This window comes from Pristiophorus japonicus, chromosome 2 (assembly GCF_044704955.1).
Source record: "Pristiophorus japonicus isolate sPriJap1 chromosome 2, sPriJap1.hap1, whole genome shotgun sequence".
In the NCBI taxonomy this organism is placed as follows: Eukaryota; Metazoa; Chordata; class Chondrichthyes; family Pristiophoridae; genus Pristiophorus; species Pristiophorus japonicus.
In genome coordinates this window covers 69,377,908-69,400,072 of record NC_091978.1, presented here as the reverse complement: position 1 = coordinate 69,400,072, position 22,165 = coordinate 69,377,908, and the positions used below count along the sequence as shown (strand labels likewise).

Sequence of the window (22,165 nt, the reverse complement as noted above, 5' to 3'; positions counted from 1 at the left end):
GTCCTCAGGTTTGCTGCTTTTTCTGGCCAATTTATATGCCTCTTCCTTGGATTTAACACTATCCCTAATTTCCTTTGTTAGCCACGGTTGAGCCACCTTCCCCATTTTATTTTTACTCCAGAATTCTATCATATTATGGTTACTCTTCCCCAAGGGGCCTCGCAAGACCAGATTGCTAATTAATCCTCTCTCATTACACAAGACCCAGTCTAGGGTGGCCTGCTCTCTAGTTGGTGCCTCGACATATTGGTCTATAAAACCATCCCTTATACACTCCAGGAAATCCTCCTCCACAGTACTGCTATCAGTTTGATTAGCCCAATCTATATGTAGATTAAAGTCACCCATGATAACTGCTGTACCCTTATTGCATGCATCCCTAATTTCCTGTTTGATGCCATCCCCAACATCCATACTACTGTTTGGTGGTCTGTATACAACTCCCACTAATGTTTTCTGCCCTTTGGTGTTTCCCAGCTCTACCCATATAGATTCCACATCATCCAAGCTAATGTCCTTCCTTACTATTGTGTTAATCTCCTCTTTAACCAGTAACGCTACCCCACCTCCTTTTCCTTTCTGTCTATCCTTCCTGAATATTGAATATTCCTGGATGTTGAGTTCCCAGCCTTGGTTACCCTGGAGCCATGTCTCCATAATCCCAATTACATCTTATCCGTTAACAGTTATCTGCCCAGTTAATTCATCCACCTTATTATGAATGCTCCTCGCATTGAGCCTCAGCCTTCAGGCTTGTTTTTTGTAACACTCTTTGTCCTTTTAGAATTATGTTGTAATGTGGCCCTTTTTGATTTTTGCACTTGATTTCTCTGTCCTCCACTCTTGTTTTTCTCCTTCCTACCTTTTGCTTCTGCCCCCTTTTTACTTCCCTCTGCCTCCCTGCGTAAATTCCCATTCCCCTGCCATATTAATTTAAACCCTCCCCAACAGCACTAGCAAACATTCCACCTAGGAAATTGGTTCAGGTCCTGCCCAGGTGCAGACCATCTGGTTTGTACTGGTCCTACCTCCCCTAGATCCGGTTCCAATGTCCCAGGAATTTGAATCCCTCCCCCTTGCACCATTCCTCAAGCCATGTATTCATCTGAACTATCCTGCTATTCCTACTCTGACTAGCATGTGGCACTGGTAGCAATCCTGAAATTACTACCTTTGAGGTCCTACTTTTTAATTTAACTCTTAGCTCCCTAAACTCAGCTTGTAGGACCTCATCCTGTTTTTTACCTATATCGTTGGTACCTATATGCACCATGACAACTGGCTGTTCACCCTCCCCCTCTAGAATGCCCTGCAGCAGCTCCGAGATATCCTTGACCCTTGCACCAGGGAGGCAACATACCATCCTGGAGTCTTGTTTGTGGCCACAGAAACACCTATCTGTTCCCCTTACAATAGCTCTCCCACTCTTTTTCCTGCCCTCCTGTGCAGCAGAGCCACCCATGGTGCCATGAACTTGGCTGCTGCTGCCTTCCACTGATGAGCCATCACCCCCAAAAGTACCCAAAACGGTATATTTGTTTTGGAGGGAGATGACCACAGGGGACGCCTGCACTACCTCTTTCCTCTACTCTTCTTGCTGGTCACCCATTCCTTATCTGCCTGTGTAACCTTTACCTGCTGTGTGACCAACTCACTAAATTCACGACATCCTCAGCATCGTGGATGCTCCAGAGTAAATCCATGTGCAGCTCCAGTGCTGCAATGCGGTCTGTCAGGAGCTGCAACTGGACACACTTCCTGCACACATAGTTGTCAGGGAGACTGGAAGCAATCTTGATTTCCCACATAGCACAGGAGAAGCATGACACGGGTCTGGGCTCTCTTGCCATGACTTAACCCTTAGATTAACTTAATTTGGCAACCCCGCCAAAGGTTTCCTACTGATAAGAAAAAAAAAGCAAAAGGTAAAATACTCATCAATCCACCAGCCAATCACTTACCGCTTGGCTGTGACGTCACACTTCGATTTCTTTTTACTTCTTTGTTTTCCTTCTGCCCCTGCACCAGCAGGCTCCTCCGGCTGCCCGAACTCCCAAACACTTGGGCCATTTATAGGCCTCTCGATCTCCCACTCCTCCGACTGCCTGAACTCCCGAGCCTTTTTTAGGCCTCTCGATCTCCCGCTCCTCCGACTGCCTGAACTCTGAACTCTCAGGCCTTTTATAGGCCTCTCGATCTCCCGCTCCTCCGACTGCCTGAATTCCCGGGCCTTTTATAGGCCTCTCGATCTCCCGCTCCTCGAATGCCCAAACTCCCGAACTCTCGGGCCTTTTATAGGCCTCTCGATCTCCCACTCATCCGACTGCCCAAACACTTGGGCCTTTTATAGGCCTCTCGATCTCCCGCTCCTCCGACTGCCCAAACTCTCGGGCCTTTTATAGACTTCTCAATCTCCCACTTCTCTGTCTGCCTGAACTCCTGAACTCTCGGGCCTTTTATAGGCCTCTTGATTTCCGCTCCTCCGACTGCCTGAACTTCCGAACTCTCGGACCTTTTATAGGCCTCTCGATCTCCCACTCCTCCTCGTGTTGGCATTGCGGGGACAATCACTGACCACATCAGTGCCGTTTCAGGCAGTATGTATGCAGAGGGTGTGCGAAGACCAGGCATCTTCAGCGGACGTGTCCACAGCGGAGCAAGTGAGCTGCGACACACCACATGGATGATGATCAATTCAGTGTGGATCTGGCGATGCAGCTCGAGGCATTTGAGAGCTCCGAGGAGGAAGTGTATAGCATACGCCCGGACCTAACATAGAGCCAACCGATAATGATGGAGGTAAAATTAAACAGCATGCCGGTATCCATGGAATTAGACACGGGTGCAAGTCAATCGATGATGAGTCAGAGGACTTTCGAAAAACTGTGGGAGACCAAGGCAGAGAGACCCAAGCTGAGTTCAATAAATGTGAAGTTGCATACCTACACCAAAGAGCTCATACCACTGATCGGTAGTGCAGCAGTAAGAGTGTCGTACGAGGGAGCGGTTCATGATCTACCATTATGCATTATCCCGGGCAACGGCCCATCGTTATTCGGCAGGAGTTGGTTCGAGAAAATAAAATGGAAATGGTATGATATCAAAGCTTTGTCATCAGCGGATGATGATTTGTGTGCTCAAGTGCTGAGCAAATTTCCCTTACTGTTTGAACCGGGAATTGGCAGCTCCAAAGGAGCCAAGGTGGAGACGTAAGGCCCATCCATCACAAAGCCAGGGTGGTCCCGCACATGATGAGAGAAAAGATCGAACTCGAATTGGACAGGCTACAAGGGGGTCATCTCACTGGTCGAATTTAATGAATGGGCCAGTCCCATTGTTCCGGTGTTAAAGAGCAATGGCACGGTCAGGATTTGCGGAGACTACAAGATCACGATCAACCAAGTTTCCGAAACAAGATCAGTACCCACTACCAAAAGCTGATGACTTATTTGAAACGCTAGCCGGGGGGAAATCATTTACCAAATTGGATCTAACATCGGCCTACATGACACAGAAACTGGTTGAATCATCAAACAAACTTACGTGCATCAACACGCGCAAAGGACTGTTTATTTACAACAGGTGCCCTTTTGGCATTCGCTCGGTGTAGAGAAACGTGGTGAGCCTATTGAAATCTATCCGCAGGACCATGGTATTCCAAGACAACATCCTAGTCACAGGTCGCGACACTGCCGAGCACCTGCACAATCTGGAAGAGGTTCTGCGTCGTCTGGACAAAGTGGGACTCGGGCTGAAACGTTCGAAGTGCGTTTTCATGGCACCAGAAGTTGAATTCCTTGGACGAAAGATTGCTGCAGACGGAATCAGGCCTACAGACGCGAAAACAGAGGCCATCAAAAATGCGCTCAGGCCCCAGAATGTGACGGAGCTGCGTTCGTTCCTGGATCTTCTCAACTACTTCTGCAACTTGTTACCCAAATTGGGCATAGTATTAGAGTCTTTGCACAAGCTGCTCAGGAAAGGAGATGACTGGGTGTGGGGTGAACGTCAAGACAGAGCCGTTGAGAAGGCTAGAAATCTGTTGTGTTCCCACAAGCTACTGGTACTGTATGACCCATGTAAGCGTCTAGTTTTGGCCTGTGATGTGTTGTCCTATGGGGTCAGCTGCGTACTCCAGCAAGCCAATGAGTCAGGCAAACTACAACCAGTTGCATACGCTTCTTGAAGCCTGTCCAAGGCGGAAAGAGCCTACGGCATGGGAGAGAAAGAGGCTTTAGCATGTGTTTATGGGGTAAAAGAAATGCACCAGTACCTGTTTGGGCTTCGCTTCGAGCTGGAAACCGATCACAAGCCGCTTATATTGTTGTTCTCGGAACATAAAGGTATCAATACCAATGCATCGTCCTGCATCCAGAGATAGGCGCTGACATTATCTGTCTATGATTATGTCATTCGCCAAAGACCAGGCACTGATAACTGTGCTGCTGCATTGAGTCGGTTACCGTTGCCCACACCGGAGGTGGAAACGCCAATGCCCGCAGAGCTACTCATGGTCATGGATGCCTTTGAGAGTGAAGGGTCGCCTGTCACTCCTCAACAAGTTAAGACCTGGACCAGCCAGGAACCGACCTTGTCGGTTGTAAAACATTGTGTTCTTAATGAGGACTGGTCGACCATCCCCAAGCAAATGGGTGATGAAACCAAACCATACAGCCATCGCAAAGATGAGCTTTCCATCTAGTCTGACTGTTTACTGTGGGGTAATCGTGTTGTAATGCCCAAGAAAGGCAGGGCGAGATTTGTATGGGAGTTACATAGTATGCATCCCAATATTGTCATGATGAAGGCCATCGCCAGGTCCCATATTTGGTGACCTGGCATTGAATCGGACTTGGAGTCATGCGTGCATCAGTGCAGCACTTGCATGCAGTTAAGCAATGCCCCAAAGGAAGTTCCGCTCAGTCTGTGGTCACGGCCATCCAAACCGTGGTCTAGAATCCACATCGCCTTTGCGGACCCCTTCCTAGGTAAAATGTTTTTTGTGGTGGTGGATGCCTACTCCAAATGGATAGAATGTGTGATCATTTCATCCAGCACTTCCACTGCCACCATTGAGAACCTGAGAGCCATGCTTGCCACTTGTGGCCTGCCAGACATCGTTGTCAGCGACAACGGACCGTGTTTCACGAGCTTGGTGTTTCAAGAGTTCATGAACCGCAATGGCATAAAACATGTGAGGTCAGCCCTGTTCAAATTCATATCCAATGGTCAAGCGGAACGGGCAGTTCAAACCATCAAGCAAAGCCTGAAATGCATAACACACGGTTCCTTGCAGACACATCTGTCACGCATACTGCTCAGTTATAAGACAAGGCCACACATGCTCATCGGTGTCTTGTATCTCACATTACTGTAAATAACTATCTTGCCATGCTATACATGACTGTGACTGGAAATGACCTGCAACAATAAGCATACCTTACCACCAGGGGTGCACTTGCAGGAGACACTCCATACCTGTCCCACTGAGGTATATAAAGGGAGGTCTCAGGCAAGTGCAGCATTGGAGAGCTGGAATTAAAGGTCAGGTCCTGAGTGACCTTGACTTCAGCATGTGTCTCATGTGAGTCAGTACATTAGAGTCAGGACTTAACAGTGGCGACGAGTTACGGGATCACAGAAACCACAGAATGGCTACCAACAGCTCAGATGAGAAATACAATGCTGGAGACAATTGGGATGACTTTATAGAAAGGCTCCAGCAAAGCTTTGTGACCAAAGACTGGCTGGGCGATGATAAGGCAGACAAGAGAAGAGCCCATCTCTTGACCAGCTGTGGCTCGAAAACATATGCTTGAATGAAAGACCTGCTGGCACCCGAGAAACCAGCAAGCAAGTCGTTTGAGGAGTTGAGCACACTGGTGAGAGACCACCTGAAGCCAGTGAGCAGCCTACACATGGCCAGACACAGGTTCTACAAATACAGACGCTGTGTGGGCCAAAGCATACACGACTTTGTGGCGGAAATTCGGAGGCTGGCTAGTTCATGTGAATTCCCCGATGAACTAAGGAGAGAAGTACTGAGAGACTTTTTCATTGAAGGAATAGGCCACACAGGCATATTCCGAAAGCTTATAGAGACTAAAAACTTGACTAAGACTAAGCACTGGTCGCACAGACTTTCTTGGCAGGCGAAGAAGAAACGAGGCTGATCTATACTTCGGGTACGACAACCAACGAGGCATCGGAACAAGGGGTTCATATTGTGAATCAAACTGCTACCCCCACACACAGACAAAGGCAGGAGAGCAGGCCTTCAACAGCAGACAGTGGTGCCAAAAGCCATCAAAATCAAGGGCCACATGAACAGCCGATCACACCTCATCAACCCACAATGCGAGTATTCAACAATAGATTGAGAGAAGCTCAAGAGAGATCAGCCAGACGCAGCTCATCGTTCGGAAACAATGGAAACGGTCTGTGTTGGAGATGTGGGGGAAGGCACTCAACCAGGGTGTGTCGATTTCAGCATGCCGTTTGCAGAAACTGTAACTACACAGGGCATCTGGCTTGCATGTGCAGAAAAACAGCAGCTTGGCTGGTATATGAATCGGAAGGGTCGGAAAGCGGACCAGAAGATGGTTGGAACAGTGCACAGGACGCCGAGGTACAGCGGGTTAACACGATCAATGTCTACTGTTCTTACACCAAGACGCCTCCAATTATGATGAGGGTTCTACTCAACGGGATACCCATCAACATGGAACTGGACACGGGGGCCAGTCAATCCCTCATGAGCGTTCAACAATTTGAACAGCTGTGGCCGCACAAAAGCAACAGACCAAAACTCACAAAGTCGACACCAAACCTAGGACCTATACTAAAGAAATCGTCCTAGTCCTTGGCAGCGCCATGCTCTCAGTCACACACAAAGGGATGGTGCGCTGACCTTCCCTGTGGATTGTCCCCGGGGATCTCCCAGCCCTGTTGGGGAGAAGATGGCTAGCAGAACTTAATTGGAAATGGGATGATGTTCACGCCATGTTGTCAGAGGAACGGACCTCCTGTTCAATAGTTCTAAGCCGTTTTGAATATTTCTTTCAGCCAGGTGTGGGCACCTTCAAAGGGACTAAAGTTAGAATCTACATCACACAGAATGCCAGACCTGTGGCTAGAGCTGTGGCTAGACTGTGCCTTATGTGATGAGGGAAAAGATTGAAAACGAACTGGACCGGCTTCTGTGGGAAGGCATAATTTCTCCCGTGGAATTCAGCGACTGGGCAAGCCCATCGTCCCCGTGTGAATCTGTGGGGATTACAAGTCTACCATAAACAGAGTCTCCCTACAGAACCAATACCCGCTGCCCAGAGCGGAGGACCTATTTGCCACGTTGGCTGGAGGAAAACTTTTCTTGAAACTTGACCTCACATCTGCGTATATGACGCAAGAACTGACCGAAGAGTCGAAGCTACTCACCACCATCAACACACATCGAGGCCTTTTTGTGTACAAAAGGGTCCGACGAACAGGACTGAGATGGTCATGGCAATCAATGCCTTTGAATCCACAGGTTCGCCCATGACGGCTCGCCAAATCAGAGCCTGGACGACCAGCGACCCCACGTTATCTCTAGTTAAAAGATGCGTTTTAACCGGTGACTGGGCAGAGGCTCGCGATGCCTGCCCCGAAGAGGTCAAACCCTTCCATAGGTGCATGCATGAACTCTCACTACAGGCAGACTGCCTGATGTGGGGCAGCTGAGTAGTTATGCCCCTACGAGGCAGGGAGGCGTTTGTACGAGAGCTCCATCGCAAGCACCCGGGGATCGTCCTTATGAAGGCCATAGCCAGATCTCATGTCTGGTGGCCTGGCATTGACGCGGACTTGGAGCTCTGCGTCCGTCAGTGCACCATTTGTGCCCAACTCAGTAATGCTCCCAGGGAGGCCCCCCCCACCCCACCAAGCCCCTGGCCTACCAAACCGTGGTCGTGGGTGCATGTAGACTATGCGGGCCCATTCATGGGCAAAATGTTCCTCGTAGTCATTGATGCATTTTCAAAATGGATCGAGTGCACCATTTTAAACTCGAGCACCACCTCCACCACTGTGGAGAGCCTTAGAACCACGTTTGCAATGCACGGCATTCCTGACATATTGGTCAGTGATAATGGTCCTTGCTTCACGAGCGCAGAATTTCACGATTTTATAGTTGACCACAGTATAAATCACATTAAGACAGCACCTTTCAAGCCGGCCTGCAATGGCCAGGCAGAGCGAGCAGTGCAGATCATTAAACAAGACATGCTCAGAATCCAAGGTCCCACGCTGCAGAGCCGCCTGTCGTGACTGCTGCTGGCATACAGATCTCGTCTGCATTCAATGACTGGGGATCCCCCCGTGCAACTATTGATGAAATGAACCTTAAAGACCAGGCTCTCGTTAATCCTCCCAGACATGCATGAAATTGTTGAGGCTAAGCATCAAAAGCTAACTGAGTACCATGACCGAAATTCGAGGGGGAGGTGCAATGAGATTGGGGACAAAGTGTTTGTGCTGAACTATGGCCGGGGTCACAAATGGCTTGCAGGGACAGTAACAGACAAAGAGGGAAACAGGCTACTGGTTGTACAAATGGTCAATGGTCAAACCTGCCGGAAGCATGTAGACCAAGTAAAAAGTAGATTCACTGATAACACTGAAGAACCAGAGGCAGACTACAATGTGGAACTCACACCACACCTGGTGGACAGACAGGTGGAACAACCTGAGGAAAGGGCAGTCTCAACAGACAGCCCAGGCGAGATACCAGCAATCACACCGAACGAAACAGATAGCCCAGGCGAGATACCAGCAATCACACCGAAAGAAAAACAGGCACCAAGGCAAACAACTGAACCACCTGAGAGACTGAATCTATAAAGGCAATAAGACCTTGGGGAGGGTGATGTCATGTATCTCACATTACTGTATATAACTGTATCTTACCATGCTATACATGACTGTAACTGGATATGACCTGTAACAATAAGCATACCTTACCACCAGGGGTGCACTTGCAGGAGACACTCCATACCTGTCCCACTGTGGTATATAAAGGGAGGTCTCAGGCAAGTGCAGCACTGGAGAGCTGGAATTAAAGGTGCAGGTCCTGATTGATCTTGACTTCATCATGTGTCTCGTGTAAATCAGTACATTAGAGTCAGGACTTAACAATTGGGGTCCCACCGACGGAACTATTGATGAAGAGAGGCTTCAAAACCAGGCTCTCTCGAGTCCAGCCTGACCTTAACGATCATGTCGAAACCCGACGTCAACGCCAGCAGTGGTATCACGACTGCGCCGCAGTGTCATGCAACATATCTGTAAATGACCCAGTGTATGTACTTAACCATGGTCAAGGGCCTAAGTGGTTCCCGGGCAATGTTACAGATAAGGATGGTAACCGGGTGTATATGGTTAAGCTCAAGAATGGGCAGATGTGCAGGAAACACATTGATCAAATCAAGCTAAGACACACTGACGAACCGGGACAGCTGGAAGATGACACCACGAGCTTAGATAACCAACCAACTCACGTCCAGCCATCAGAAGAACCCACTGTGGTCAACGCCCAGCCCCAAGTCATGAGAGACCCGGAAAGCACTGGGATTGTACTGAGACGGTCAACCAGGGAGTGAAGGGCTCTGGACCGTCTGAACTTGTAATATGGATTTATGCCAATAACTGGGGGGGGGGGGGAGAATGATATAATGTATGTACACAAGGTCTGCCCACCAACAGGGGGCACTACTGACAGAGGTCCTAGGGTCATAGGTACACTCATGCTGGGTCTGGTATATAACCGGAACTTCACCTTTGTATCTTCTCTTCTGGAAGCCATTAAAGACTGGTCACTAGCTCACAGTACGAAGTTCATTGTATCATTTCATACACCACACCGCCGAGGAAGGGGAAGTCACGGCCAGTGTGTCAGCCTCGATTGTTGTGCTCAAGTCTCTGGAGTGAGATTTGAACCCACAACCTTCTGCTGTAGAGACGATTGTCCTACCAACTGAGCCACAGCTGACAAAATAACGGAAAGAGAAATATCATACGAATGCATTAACAATATTGGAGTGGATTTTGTTGTAGAAATAAGAGTGAGGCAAACAGTACTCATGGCTATTTACGTGGAAATTGAACAGAAACTTCTAGCAACCACACATGCGCGGTTAAACGTGGAAATCAGGAAGTTTTTGTCAGCGATGCCCAGCTCCTCCAAAAGGTGCACTATAATGGTATCTTGTCAAGAGACTCACCATTCAAATATATTGAACAGCATGAGGTTGCTTTTTTAACCTGGTATAAATGCACTAACATAAGAACATAAGAATTAGGAGCAGGAGTAGGCCATCTAGCCCCTCGAGCCTGCTCCACCATTCAAAAAGATCATGGCTGATCTGGCCGTGGACTCAGCTCCACTTACCCGCCCGCTCCCCATAACCCTTAATTTCCTTATTGGTTAAAAATCTATCTATCTGTAATTTGAATACATTCAATGAGCTAGCCTCAACTGCTTCCTTGGGCAGAGAATTCCACAGATTCACAACCCTCTGGGAGAAGAAGTTCCTTCTCAACTCGGTTTTAAATTGGCACTCCTGTATTTTGAGGCTGTGCCCCCTAGTTCTAGTCTCCCCGACCAGTGGAAACAACCTCTCTGCCTCTGTCTTGTCTATCCCTTTCATTATTTTAAATGTTTCTATAAGATCACCCCTCATCCTTCTGAACTCCAACGAGTAAAGACCCAGACTACTCAATCTATTATCATAAGGTAACCCCCTCATCTCCGGAATCAGCCTAGTGAATCATCTTTGTACCCCCTCCAAGGCTAGCAGATCCTTCCTTAAGTAAGGTGACCAAAACTGCACGCAGTACTCCAGGTGCAGCCTCACCAATACCCTGTACAGTTGCAACAGGACCTCCCTGCTTTTGTACTCCATCCCTCTCGCAATGAAGGCCAGCATTCCGTTCGCCTTCCTGATTACCTGCTGCACCTGCAAACTAACTTTTGGGGATTCATGCACAAGGACCCCCAGGTCCATCTGCACCGCAGCATGTTGTAATTTCTCCCCATTCAAATAATATTCCCTTTTACTGTTTTTTTTTCCCCAGGTGGATGACCTCACATTTTCCAACATTGTATTCCATCTGCCAAACCTTAGCCCATTCGCTTAACCTATCTAAATCTCTTTGCGGCCTCTCTGTGTCCTCTACACAACCCGCTTTCCCACTAATCTTTGTGTCATCTGCAAATTTTGTTACACTGCACTCTGTCCCCTCTTCCAGGTCATCTATGTATACTCACCTGAAAAAGTTAGGACTGGTCCATTCCAATTTGAGTAATGGCATTATATGTCTTAATTACTGCCAAACAACCTCTCTGGCACTTTCTTTCCCACTCTTTATTTTGCTTCTTGTACCTGATTTGACATTGAATTAAATAACTGACACTTTGTGGTTTCAGACTCTGCACTGCTCCTCTGATTCTTCAATCTGATTGGTTACGAAGATACACAGTTGCTTACTCTGGTCACAAAGGTCCCAGATCCCTTGTAGAGGATTGCACTTTTTGGATGGTTTGGCTGACAGGAACTTCCAGTGCCAAAACCCATAGAAAGTCTATGGGCAAGTGTAACAAACGACTGGCACCATCCATTCGCCGCTGACCTCAAAATCCAGCCCAATTCATTCACTGGCACATCAGTAATAATTGTTAGGCTAAAGTCAATTACACTGAAGCGAAGCTACAAGCGCATTGCACGCAGAAAACTGGCTTTTGCGAGGCCTCGCCGGGTCCGTGCGCACTTCGTACGGACCCGATAGAGCCAGGATTTCTCGGCCATAATCACAGTACAAATCACTTGCAATTTTAATTTCATTATGCATTAGACTTAGTTATCTGCCAATCTAAATAAGAGGATTATTGTTTGTAGAAGATTTGGAAGCTGTGAAAATCACGCCCCGAGACAGACAACTATTTGTGTAGATCTTCAGATATAGATAATTCAGCTCCTGCCTTTACTATTTTAAAGCCTGTTACTATTTTTTTCTTTCTATACAAGTGGATGTTACCAGATGGCTTTAATTTGAACAACAAACAAAACTGCAGATGCTGGAAATTTGAAACGAAAACAGAAAATGCTGGAACACGCAGCGGGTCAGGCAGAATATGTGGAGAGAACCGAACCAACAAGATGTTTTGGGTGTGGACCTTTCCTTAGAACTGGAAGATATTGCAGACGAACAGCAGAAAGGAAAAGAGGAAGGAAGAAATACAAAAAATTCCCCTCCCCCTTGTTCTGTTCCTTTTTAAATGCTGTTCATCTATAATATCTTATAGTTTTGAGAAAGGGTCCATACCCAAAACATAAACTTGTCTGTCAGCTCCACAGATTCGGATTGACCTACTGTGTGTTTGTAGTGTTTTCTGCTTTTGTTTCAGATATCCAGCACCTGCAGTTTTTTAAAAGAATTATTTTGTTTCAGGTTTTTTCCTTTTAAAAATACAGAATCATATGGATAGTAATGGAATCAGTAACAAGAGTGTGACTTGAAGATGGAATCACAACAGAATGAAATATCTATCATAAAAATACATTAACTTAATGGTTAACATCATTGACTGAAGTGTTACCATTCATATGTAGCAAAGAGACAGAAGAGACCAAAGTAGTTACTGAAGTCAGATGTACTCAAGGCATGGACCAGTTGCATGCATACCACAATGGGAGATAAAATAATTGCTCCCATCTTCTGGCAGCAAAGCTTCTCAAACAATAGAAAGACCAATCGGGGGAAGACAAGAGGAATTGCTTACTGGGAGATGACAGAACTCGTAAATGTAAAAATACTTCCGTTCTAAGTCATATTCTGAACTCTTCAGGAGGTAAAAGCACACACAGCTGAAAATTGTGTAGAGGCTCTCTAGTAGAACCCCCAGAGAAAAAGCCTAAAGGCTACAAAAAATATTTTAAATACTGTGGTTTATTGCTAGAGTAAAAAAAAGTTATAAAGTCCCATTAGTCCCAATGGAGTGAACGTTGAGTTGTATCCAAATCTGAAATGGTCCAATTTCACTATATTGAAGTTTAGATGTTTCTCTCAATCTAAGGTGAAGATACAACAAACACTATATGAGGAAAGGAGTTGTTGGTAGTTCCCAGAACATCAGACACTATAAGAAACCATTAATCTTTCAGCTGTTATGGGAAACTCCTGCTTACTTGGGCTATCCAGTTTTGTTTGCAGCTCACACAATAAGGAAAGATAATTTCATTTCTGCACATCAATAATAATAAGAACATAAGAAATAGGAGCAGGAGTAGGCCATATGGCCCCTTGAGCCTGCTTCGCCATTTAATACGATCATGGCTAATCTGATAATGGACTTAGGTCCACTTCCCTGCCCACTCCCCATAACTACAAAAGGCCCAACGTGGCGGCAGTCGGGAGCAGCGTGTGAAGGTGCGTCGCTGAGTCGGGAGCAGCGTCGAGGAGGTGCGTTGCTGAGGCGAGCCGGTGCAGCTACAGTGAGAAGGCAAAAAAGAAGTAGAAAGAAACAGAAAGGTGACGTCACAGCCAAGGGGGTAAGTGATTGGCTGGTGATTGGTGAGTAGTTTTTCTTTTTTCTCTTCTATAACAGTGAGTAAACTTTAGCATTGTTGTTGCCTATCTCAGGGTTAAGTCATGGCAGGAGAGCTCGGTCATGTGTTATGCTCCTCCTGTACCATGTGGGAACTCAGGGACGCCTCCATTGTCCCTGACGACTACATGTGCGGGAAGTGTATCCGCCTCCAGCTCCTGACAGACCGCGTTGCGGAGTTGGAGCTGAGGGTGGATTCACTCTGGAGCATCCACGATGCTGAGAATGACGTGAATAGCACGTTTAGTGAGTTGGTCATACCGCAGGTGAAGGGTCCACAGCCAGCTAGGGAATGGAAGACCAGCAGGAAGAGCAGTGCAAGGAAAATAGTGCAGGGGTCCCCTGCGGTCATCCCCCTGCAAAACAGATACACCGTTTTGAGTACTGTTGAGGGGGATGACTCATCAGGGGAGGGCAGCAGCAGCCAAGTTCATGGCACCGTGGCTGGATCTGCTGCACAGGAGGGCAGGAAAAAGAGTGGGAGAGCGATAGTGATAGGGGATTCGATTGTAAGGGGAATAGATAGGCGTTTCTGCAGCCGCAACCGAGACTGCAGGATGGTATGTTGCCTCCCTGGTGCAAGGGTCAAGGATGTCTCGGTGTGGGTGCAGGACATTCTGAGTAGGGAAGGTGAACAGCCAGTTGTCGTGGTGCACATTGGTACCAACGATATAGGTAAAAAAAAGGATGAGGTACTACGAGATGTATTTAAGGAGCTAGGAGCTAAATTAAAAAGTAGGAACTCAAAAGTAGTAATCTCAGGATTGCTACCAGTGCCACATGCTAGTCAGAGTAGGAATCGCAGGATAGCTCAGATGAATACATGGCTTGAGCAGTGGTGCAGCAGGGAGCGATTCAAATTCCTGGGGCATTGGAACCGGTTCTGGGGGAGGTGGGACCAGTACAAACTGGACGGTCTGCACCAAGGCAGTACCAGAACCAATGTCCGAGGGGGAGTGTTTGCTAGTGCTGTTAGGGAGGAGTTAAACTAATGTGGCAGGGGGATGGGAACCAATGCAGGGAGACAGAGGGAAACAAAAAGGTAGACAAAAGCAAAAGACAGAAAGGAGATGAGTAAAAGTGGAGGGCAAAGAAACCCAAGGCAAAAAACAAAAAGGGCCACTGAATGTAGAGGGGTTGCAGGAGGGGTCAAATTAAAAATCATGGTTTAAAAACTAGTATTAAAACACTCTACCGAAACGCACGCAGCATTCGAAATAAAGTAAATGAGTTGACGGCACAAATCATTACAAATGGGTATGATTTGGTGGCCATTACAGAAACGTGGTTGCAGGGTGGTCAAGACTGGGAATTAAACATATAGGAGTATCTGACGATTCGGAAAGATAGACAAGAAGGGAAAGGAGGTAAGGTAGCTCTGTTAATAAAGGATGATATCAGGACAGTTGTGAGAGACGATATTGGCTCTAATGAACAAAATGTTGAATCATTGTGGGTGGAGATTAGAGATAGTAAGGGGAAAAAGTCACTGGTAGGCGTAGTTTATAGGCCCCCAAATAATAACTTCACGGTGGGGCGAGCAATAATCAAGGAAATAATGGAGGCATGTGAAAAAGGAACGGCAGTAATCATGGGGGATTTTAACCTACATATCGATTGGTCAACTCAAATCACACGGGGTAGCCTGGAGGAGGAATTCATAGAATGCATACAGGATTGCTTCTTAGAACAGTATGTCACAGAACCTACAAGGAAGCAAGCTATCTTAGATCTGGTTCTGTGTAATGAGACAGGAATGATAAACGATCTCCTAGTAAAAGATCCTCTCGGAATGAGTGATCACAGTATGGTTGAATTTGTAATACAGATTGAGGCTGAGGAAGTAGTGTCTCAAACGAGCATACTATGCTTAAACAAAGGGGACTACAGTGGGATGAGGGCAGAGTTGGCTGAAGTAGACTGGAAACACAGACTAAACGGTGGCACAATTGAGGAACAGTGGAGGACTTTTAAGGAGCTCTTTCATAATGCTCAACAAAAATATATTCCAATGAAAAAGAAGGGCGGTAAGAGAAGGGATAACCAGCCGTGGATAACCAGGGAAATTAAGGAGAGTATCAAATTAAAAACCAATGCGTATGAGGTGGCCAAGGTTAGTGGGAAAATAGAAGATTGGGAAAATTTTAAACGACAGGCAAAGGATGACTAAGAAAGCAATAAAGAAAGGAAAGATAGATTACGAAGGTAAACTTGCACAAAACATTAAAACGGATAGTAAAAGCTTTTACAGATATATAAAACGGAAAAGAGTGACTAAAGTAAATGTTGGTCCCTTAGAAGATGAGAAGGGGGTTTAATAATGGGAAATGTGGAAATGGCTGAGACATTAAACAATTATTTTGCTTCGGTCGTCACAGTGGAAGACACAGAAACCATGCCAGAAATTGCTGGTCACAGGAATGTGGGAAGGGAGGACCTTGAGACAATCACTATCACTAGGGGGGTAGTGATGGACAGGCTAATGGGACTCAAGGTAGACAAGTCCCCTGGTCCTGATGAAATGCATCCCAGGGTATTAAAAGAGATGGCGGAAGTTATAGCAGATGCATTCGTTATAATCTACCAAAATTCTCTGGACTCTGGGGAGGTAGCAGCGGATTGGAAAGCAGCTAATGTAACGCCTCTGTTTAAAAAAGGGGGCAGACAAAAGGCAGGTAACTATAGGCTGGTTAGTTTAACATCTGTAGTGGGGAAAATGCTTGAAATTATCATTAAGGAAGAAATAGCGGGACATCTAGATAGGAATAGTGCAATCAAGCAGACGCAACATGGATTCATGAAGGGGAAGTCATGTTTAACTAATTTACTGGAATTCTTTGAGGATATAACGAGCATGGTGGATAGAGGTGTACTGATGGATGTGGTGTATTTAGATTTTCAAAAGGCATTCGATAAGGTGCCACACAAAAGGTTACTGCAGAAGATAAAGGTACACGGGGTCAGTGGAAATGTATTAGCATGGATAGAGAATTGGCTGGCTAACAGAAAGCAGAGAGTCGGGATAAATGGGTCCTTTTCGGGTTGGAAATCGGTGGTTAGTGGTGTGCCACAGGGATCGGTGCTGGGACCACAACTGTTTACAATATACATAGATGACCTGGAAGAGGGGACAGAGTGTAGTGTAACAAAATTTGCAGATGCCACAAAGATTAGTGGGAAAGCGGGTTGTGTAGAGGACACAGAGAGGCTGCAAAGAGATTTAGATACGTAAAGCGAATGGACTCAGGTTTGGCAGATGGAATACAATGTCGGAAAGTGTGAGGTCATCCACCTTGGGAAAAAAACAAAAAAACGGAATATTATTTGAATGGGGAGAAATTACAACATGCTGCGGTGCAGAGGGACCTGGGGTTCCTTGTGCATGAATCCCAAAAAGTTAGTTTGCAGGTGCAGCAGGTAATCAGGAAGGCGAATGGAATGTTGGCCTTCATTGCGAGAGGGATGGAGTACAAAAGCAGGGAGGTCCTTCTGCAACTGTATAGGGTATTGGTGAGGCCGCACCTGGAGTACTGCGTGCAGTTTTGGTCGCCTTACTTAAGGAAGGATATACTGACTTTGGAAGGGATACAGAGACGATTCACTAGGCTGATTCCGGAGATGAGGGGGTTACCTTATGATGATAGATTGAGTAGACTGGGTCTTTACTCGTTGGAGTTCAGAAGGATGAGGGGTGATCTTATAGAAATTTATTTAAAATAATGAAAGGGAGAGACAAGATAGAGGCAAAGAGGTTGTTTCCACTGGTCAGGGAGACTAGAACTAGGGGGCACAGCCTCAAAATACGGGGGAGCCAATTTAAAACCGAGTTGAGAAGGAATTTCTTCTCCCAGAGGGTTGTGAATCTGTGGAATTCTCTGCCCAAGGAAGCAGTTGAGGCTAGCTCATTGAATGTATTCAAGTCACAGATAGATAGATTTTTAACTAATAAGGGAATTAAGGGTTATGGGGAGCGGGCGGGTAAGTGGAGCTGAGTCCACGGCCAGATCAGCCATGACCTTGTTGAATGGCGGAGCAGGCTCGAGGGGCTAGATGGCCTACTCCTGTTCCTAATTCTTATGTTCTTATGTTCTTATGTTCTAATAACCCCTTATTCTCTTATCGGTTAAGAAACTGTCTATCTCTGTCTTAAATTTATTCAATGACACAGCTTCCACAGCTCTCTGAGACCACGAATTCCACAGATTTACAACCCTCTGAGAGAAGAAATTCCTCCTCATCTCAGTTTTAAATGGGCGGTCCCTTAGTCTTAGATTATGCCCCCTAGTTCTTGTCTCTCCTATCAGTGGAACCATCCTCTCTGCATCCACCTTTTCAAACCCCCTCATAATCTTATACGTTTTGATAAGATCACCTCTCATTCTTCTGAATTCCAATGAGTAGAGGCCAAACCTACTCAACCTTTCCTCATAAGTCAACCCCCTCATCTCTGGAATCAACGTAGTGAACTTTCTCTGAACTGCCTCTAAATCAAGTATATCCTTTCTGAAATATGGAAACCAAAACTGCACGCAGTATTCCAGGTGTGGCCTCACCAATACCCTGTATAACTGTAGCAAGACTTCTTTGCTTTTGTACTCCATCCCTTTGCAATAAAGGCAAGATTCCATTGGCCTTCCTGATCACTTGCTGTACCTGCATACTAACCTTTTGTGTTTCATGCACAAGTACCCCCAGGTCCCGCTGTACTGCAGCACTTTGCAATGTTTCTCCATTTAAATAATAACTTGCTCTTTGATTTTTTTCTGCCAAAGTGCATAACCTCACACTTTCCAACATTATATTCCATCTGCCATTTTTGCCCACTCACTTCGCCTGTTTATGTCATTTTGCAGATTTGTTTGTGTCCTCCTCACATTGCTTTCCCTCCCATCTTTGTATCTTCAGCAAACTTGGCTACCTTACACTCGGTCACTTATTCCAAATCGTTGATATAGATTGTAAATAGTTGGGGTCCCAGCACTGATCCCTGCGGCACCCCACTAATTACTGATTGCCAACCAGAGAATGAACCATTTATCCCGACTCTCTGTTTTCTGTTCGCTAGCCAATCCTCTATCCATGCTAATATATTATCCCCAACCCCATGAACTTTTATCTTGTGCAGTAATCTTTTATGTGGCACCTTGTCAAATGCCTTCTGGAACTCCAAATACACCACATCCCCTTTATCCACCCTGTTCGTTGCATCCTCAAAGAATTCCAGAAAATTTGTCAAACATGACTTCCCTTTCATAAATCCATACTGACTCTGCCTGACTGAATTATATTTTTCCAAATGTCCTGCTACTGCATCTTTAATAATGGATTCCAACATTTTCCCTGCCACAGACGTTAGGCTAACTGGTTTATAGTTTTCTGCAAATGCTAGTAAAACTATTCCAACACACAAAGTACCATATATACTGTAATAGTCCCTTATAGAATTAAATCTCAAAGCACAACTTTAACTAAAGAACAAAGCATTTTGAATATTTTCATTCTGCCCTTTGTGGCTTAAATTTTTCTCTCCTCTCTTTTCTTGATACTATTATTTCTAAATAACCTAACATCCTATTTTTAATGTCATTTTTTCCTAAAAATATAGTTTTACAATTAATTACTCACCTTATTTCTTTACACTCCTGGCCATTTTATAGGTGAGAGCCAGGTTTAATACAAAGGAAAGCCCAGCTGCGAAATGTTGACATAGTCACATCATTTGCACAGGTTAAATGAGAAAGGGAACTGTCAACTGATTATTGTTGGTAGCTCCCAGAACCCATCAGCACTGAGCCAGTGGTAAACCTATCTATTGTGTTTGAAGAATTAAAAAAAAATAGGTTTCAAATTCATATTTCCAAATAACTAAATGAAAATCAGAATTTGGATTAAAAGTAAATCACTTGCCCTTTGTTAGAACTAACCACACTTTAGATATGGTGCGTTGCTATATTTGTGATGACTTAAAATCTGGAGGAGCAATTCTATGAGCCCGAACTTGGTGGCCTTACTGCCCGCTGCCGCCAAGTTTTTCCGGTGATCTCCCCTCGGTGCCAGTTTCCACTATTCCTCCCGCTGGCGGGAGGGGAGGACCGCTCGCTGATGGCCACTAGCGCTCAAGGCGCATAAGTGGCCTCCCGCCCGCCGAGCTGACAGATTCCTCTGGGCGGGAGTCGGCGGCAGTAGGGGGAAGGACTGCTGCGTGGAGGCAGGTCTAACCTCAACGGTAAGTATGAAGACCTGCAAAAAAAGGTTAGTGTACTTTTTATTTCAGCGATTTATGTGGATGGGGTCCCCTGAAGGTCTTCGAGTTGGGTTATTTTTGTGTAAATTTTTATTTTTATGTGGTACCCGCTCCTTGGGCCCGACTCAATCCTCGGCGGCATTTTGGCATGGATTGCATTTGCTGAGATTGGGAGCTCCCGCCTGCTGCCGCCCAGATTCACGGCGTAAGTCCCTTTATTGCCGCCAGGCGGTCTTTCAAAGACTTTTTCATGAAACTCCCGCCCAAAGTACCATCGGGTATCTCGCCGGTCCTTTGGGCGGAATTTAGCTTCCACCAAGTTTGGGCCCATAGATTCTATGATTTTCTGTCAAAACAGCTACTTCTGTTGATTAAGTTTCTTCTCTTGTTGTAACATCACAATTAAAGGGGCACAATCACCATAGAAAAGTTGTTTGCAAACCCATAACAAAGTAGTATAAATTTTGTCCAAGTACATGAGTGCATGTTTCCACCTGATGTTATTGTGTATTTGGTTTATTATTTCCGCACAAAAAAACGTGAACATTTTTTCATGGAGTGAATCCCTTTAATCTATTTATGGAACCTAGTTTTGACTCTTTAACTGTGTTGCAAAGGTATAGTAATTTTCAATTCCCAACAGAAAGTTACAAGTAGATATCAAAAAGATTGTCTAATCAGCTATTGCATGATTACATATGTCTTTAACCTTGCAGAGAATACAGAGCAATAATCGCATTGGTGATCTTTTAAATGATAAAAATGCTACCCTTTTATATTTCAGCTCCCAGCAGATAGATGAGCATCCAATGCAAACAGGCCTCAAACAAAAAGCCAAGAATAACACACCTACAGTATCCCTTTACTCTACTGCCCTTTCCTCTGCATGGGCCCCTGATTTTATAATTTTGTCATCAAAGGGAAAATAGTTCATTTCTGCACATTTCTCAAGATCTACTTTACAACATTTAGTACTATACATTCCTATGTGTCTGCTAGAATTAAGTTTTTTGGCAAAACTCAGAATGCAAGGAGTCATTATGAATAAACCAAAAATATGAAAATCAAAAGGAATGCTATACATATGGCTTCAAAAATGCATATTATTACTTCACAATTTGCTGTTAATTATACTGACAGACTTCTGCTTGTACAGAGTGAACAGGATGAGAATCAGATACAGATGGCCGGAGAGGACGTTGAGCTGCCAGAAGAGCTGAGGAAGATGGTAAATGAGGACCAGGAGGAAGAAGAAGTCAAAGAGTCTTTCATTGGACAAATTCAAAACCTCCAGAATATGGATGCTGACCAAATAAAAGAGAAGGCCCAGGCGACACTTAGTGAAATAAAGCAGGCTGCTGAACAGAAATGCTCTTTAATGTGAGCTAGTGTTGTTTCCTCAGCTTTCAATTCTGGTGATATCTCCAATAAATCCTTTTAATCATGTACCCCACACAGGATGTATCTGTCCAATGTGCATTCTTGAAATGAACAGTGTAAGGCTATTTGTGTCATATCCAGAAACACAATTTCTCATAGAACACTACATGAATTATTGGTATAAGATATATATGTGGGATATAATAAAAGGTATTTTTTGTCCACTGAAAATATGCATGTACTATGCCTTAGAATTTATATAATAGGAATTGGATGAAATTATCTTATTCACTGGATTAATGCATTTTGTTGGGACGTGTGTTCAAATATATAATTTGACCATCTCTGATGGCTAAATTTTAAATGACAAGAGGATGGGTACTCTCATTCCACTTCCTTTTGGAAATAATCCTTAACACAATGCTTTCCTTCATTAGTATGAATTAGCATTAATGAACAATCTTGCCAAAATATACGAATGATCGAAATGCTGTATTGTTGCCAAAAAAGGCACTCTAAATCTGAAACTTTGGCACATCTTAGGGTGTTATAGAAAAAGTTTTAAACTTCCATCCTTTACGTTGATTAGTGCAACATCCCAAAGGGGGGAAATAACTCATTACAGGTTTTAACAGGTCCTATAGGAAAATTACGCATCATGAAAGTTGTATTCAGAAAGCTTGAACATGAAAATACACTCATGTGTTTGGCAAGTTTAGAACAAATCATGCTTTCGATTTATCATTGTTGATGTGATAGAACATGCAACTAAGAAAAGAAAACTGAGGCAAGTTAGCCAGTCTGGCTCCAATGTGAAATATTTATTTATTCCAAACTGTGCAGTATTGAACTTGTCCCAGACCTGGATAGGATGATCCCTGGACGCAAATGAAAAGCGA

General features: G+C 45.1%; 1 protein-coding gene across 1 annotated transcript in view; it reads left to right on the top strand.

The window, feature by feature from the left end:
• Nucleotides 1-21,270, top strand: part of cplx4a (complexin 4a) — a 100,679-nt gene extending 79,409 nt beyond the window's left edge. Inside the window, exon 3 of the mRNA XM_070862319.1 lies at nucleotides 21,043-21,270. Within this exon, the coding sequence (XP_070718420.1) occupies nucleotides 21,043-21,270 (228 nt within the window). The remainder of the gene's footprint in view (nucleotides 1-21,042) is intronic.
• Nucleotides 21,271-22,165: the final 895 nt, after the last annotated feature.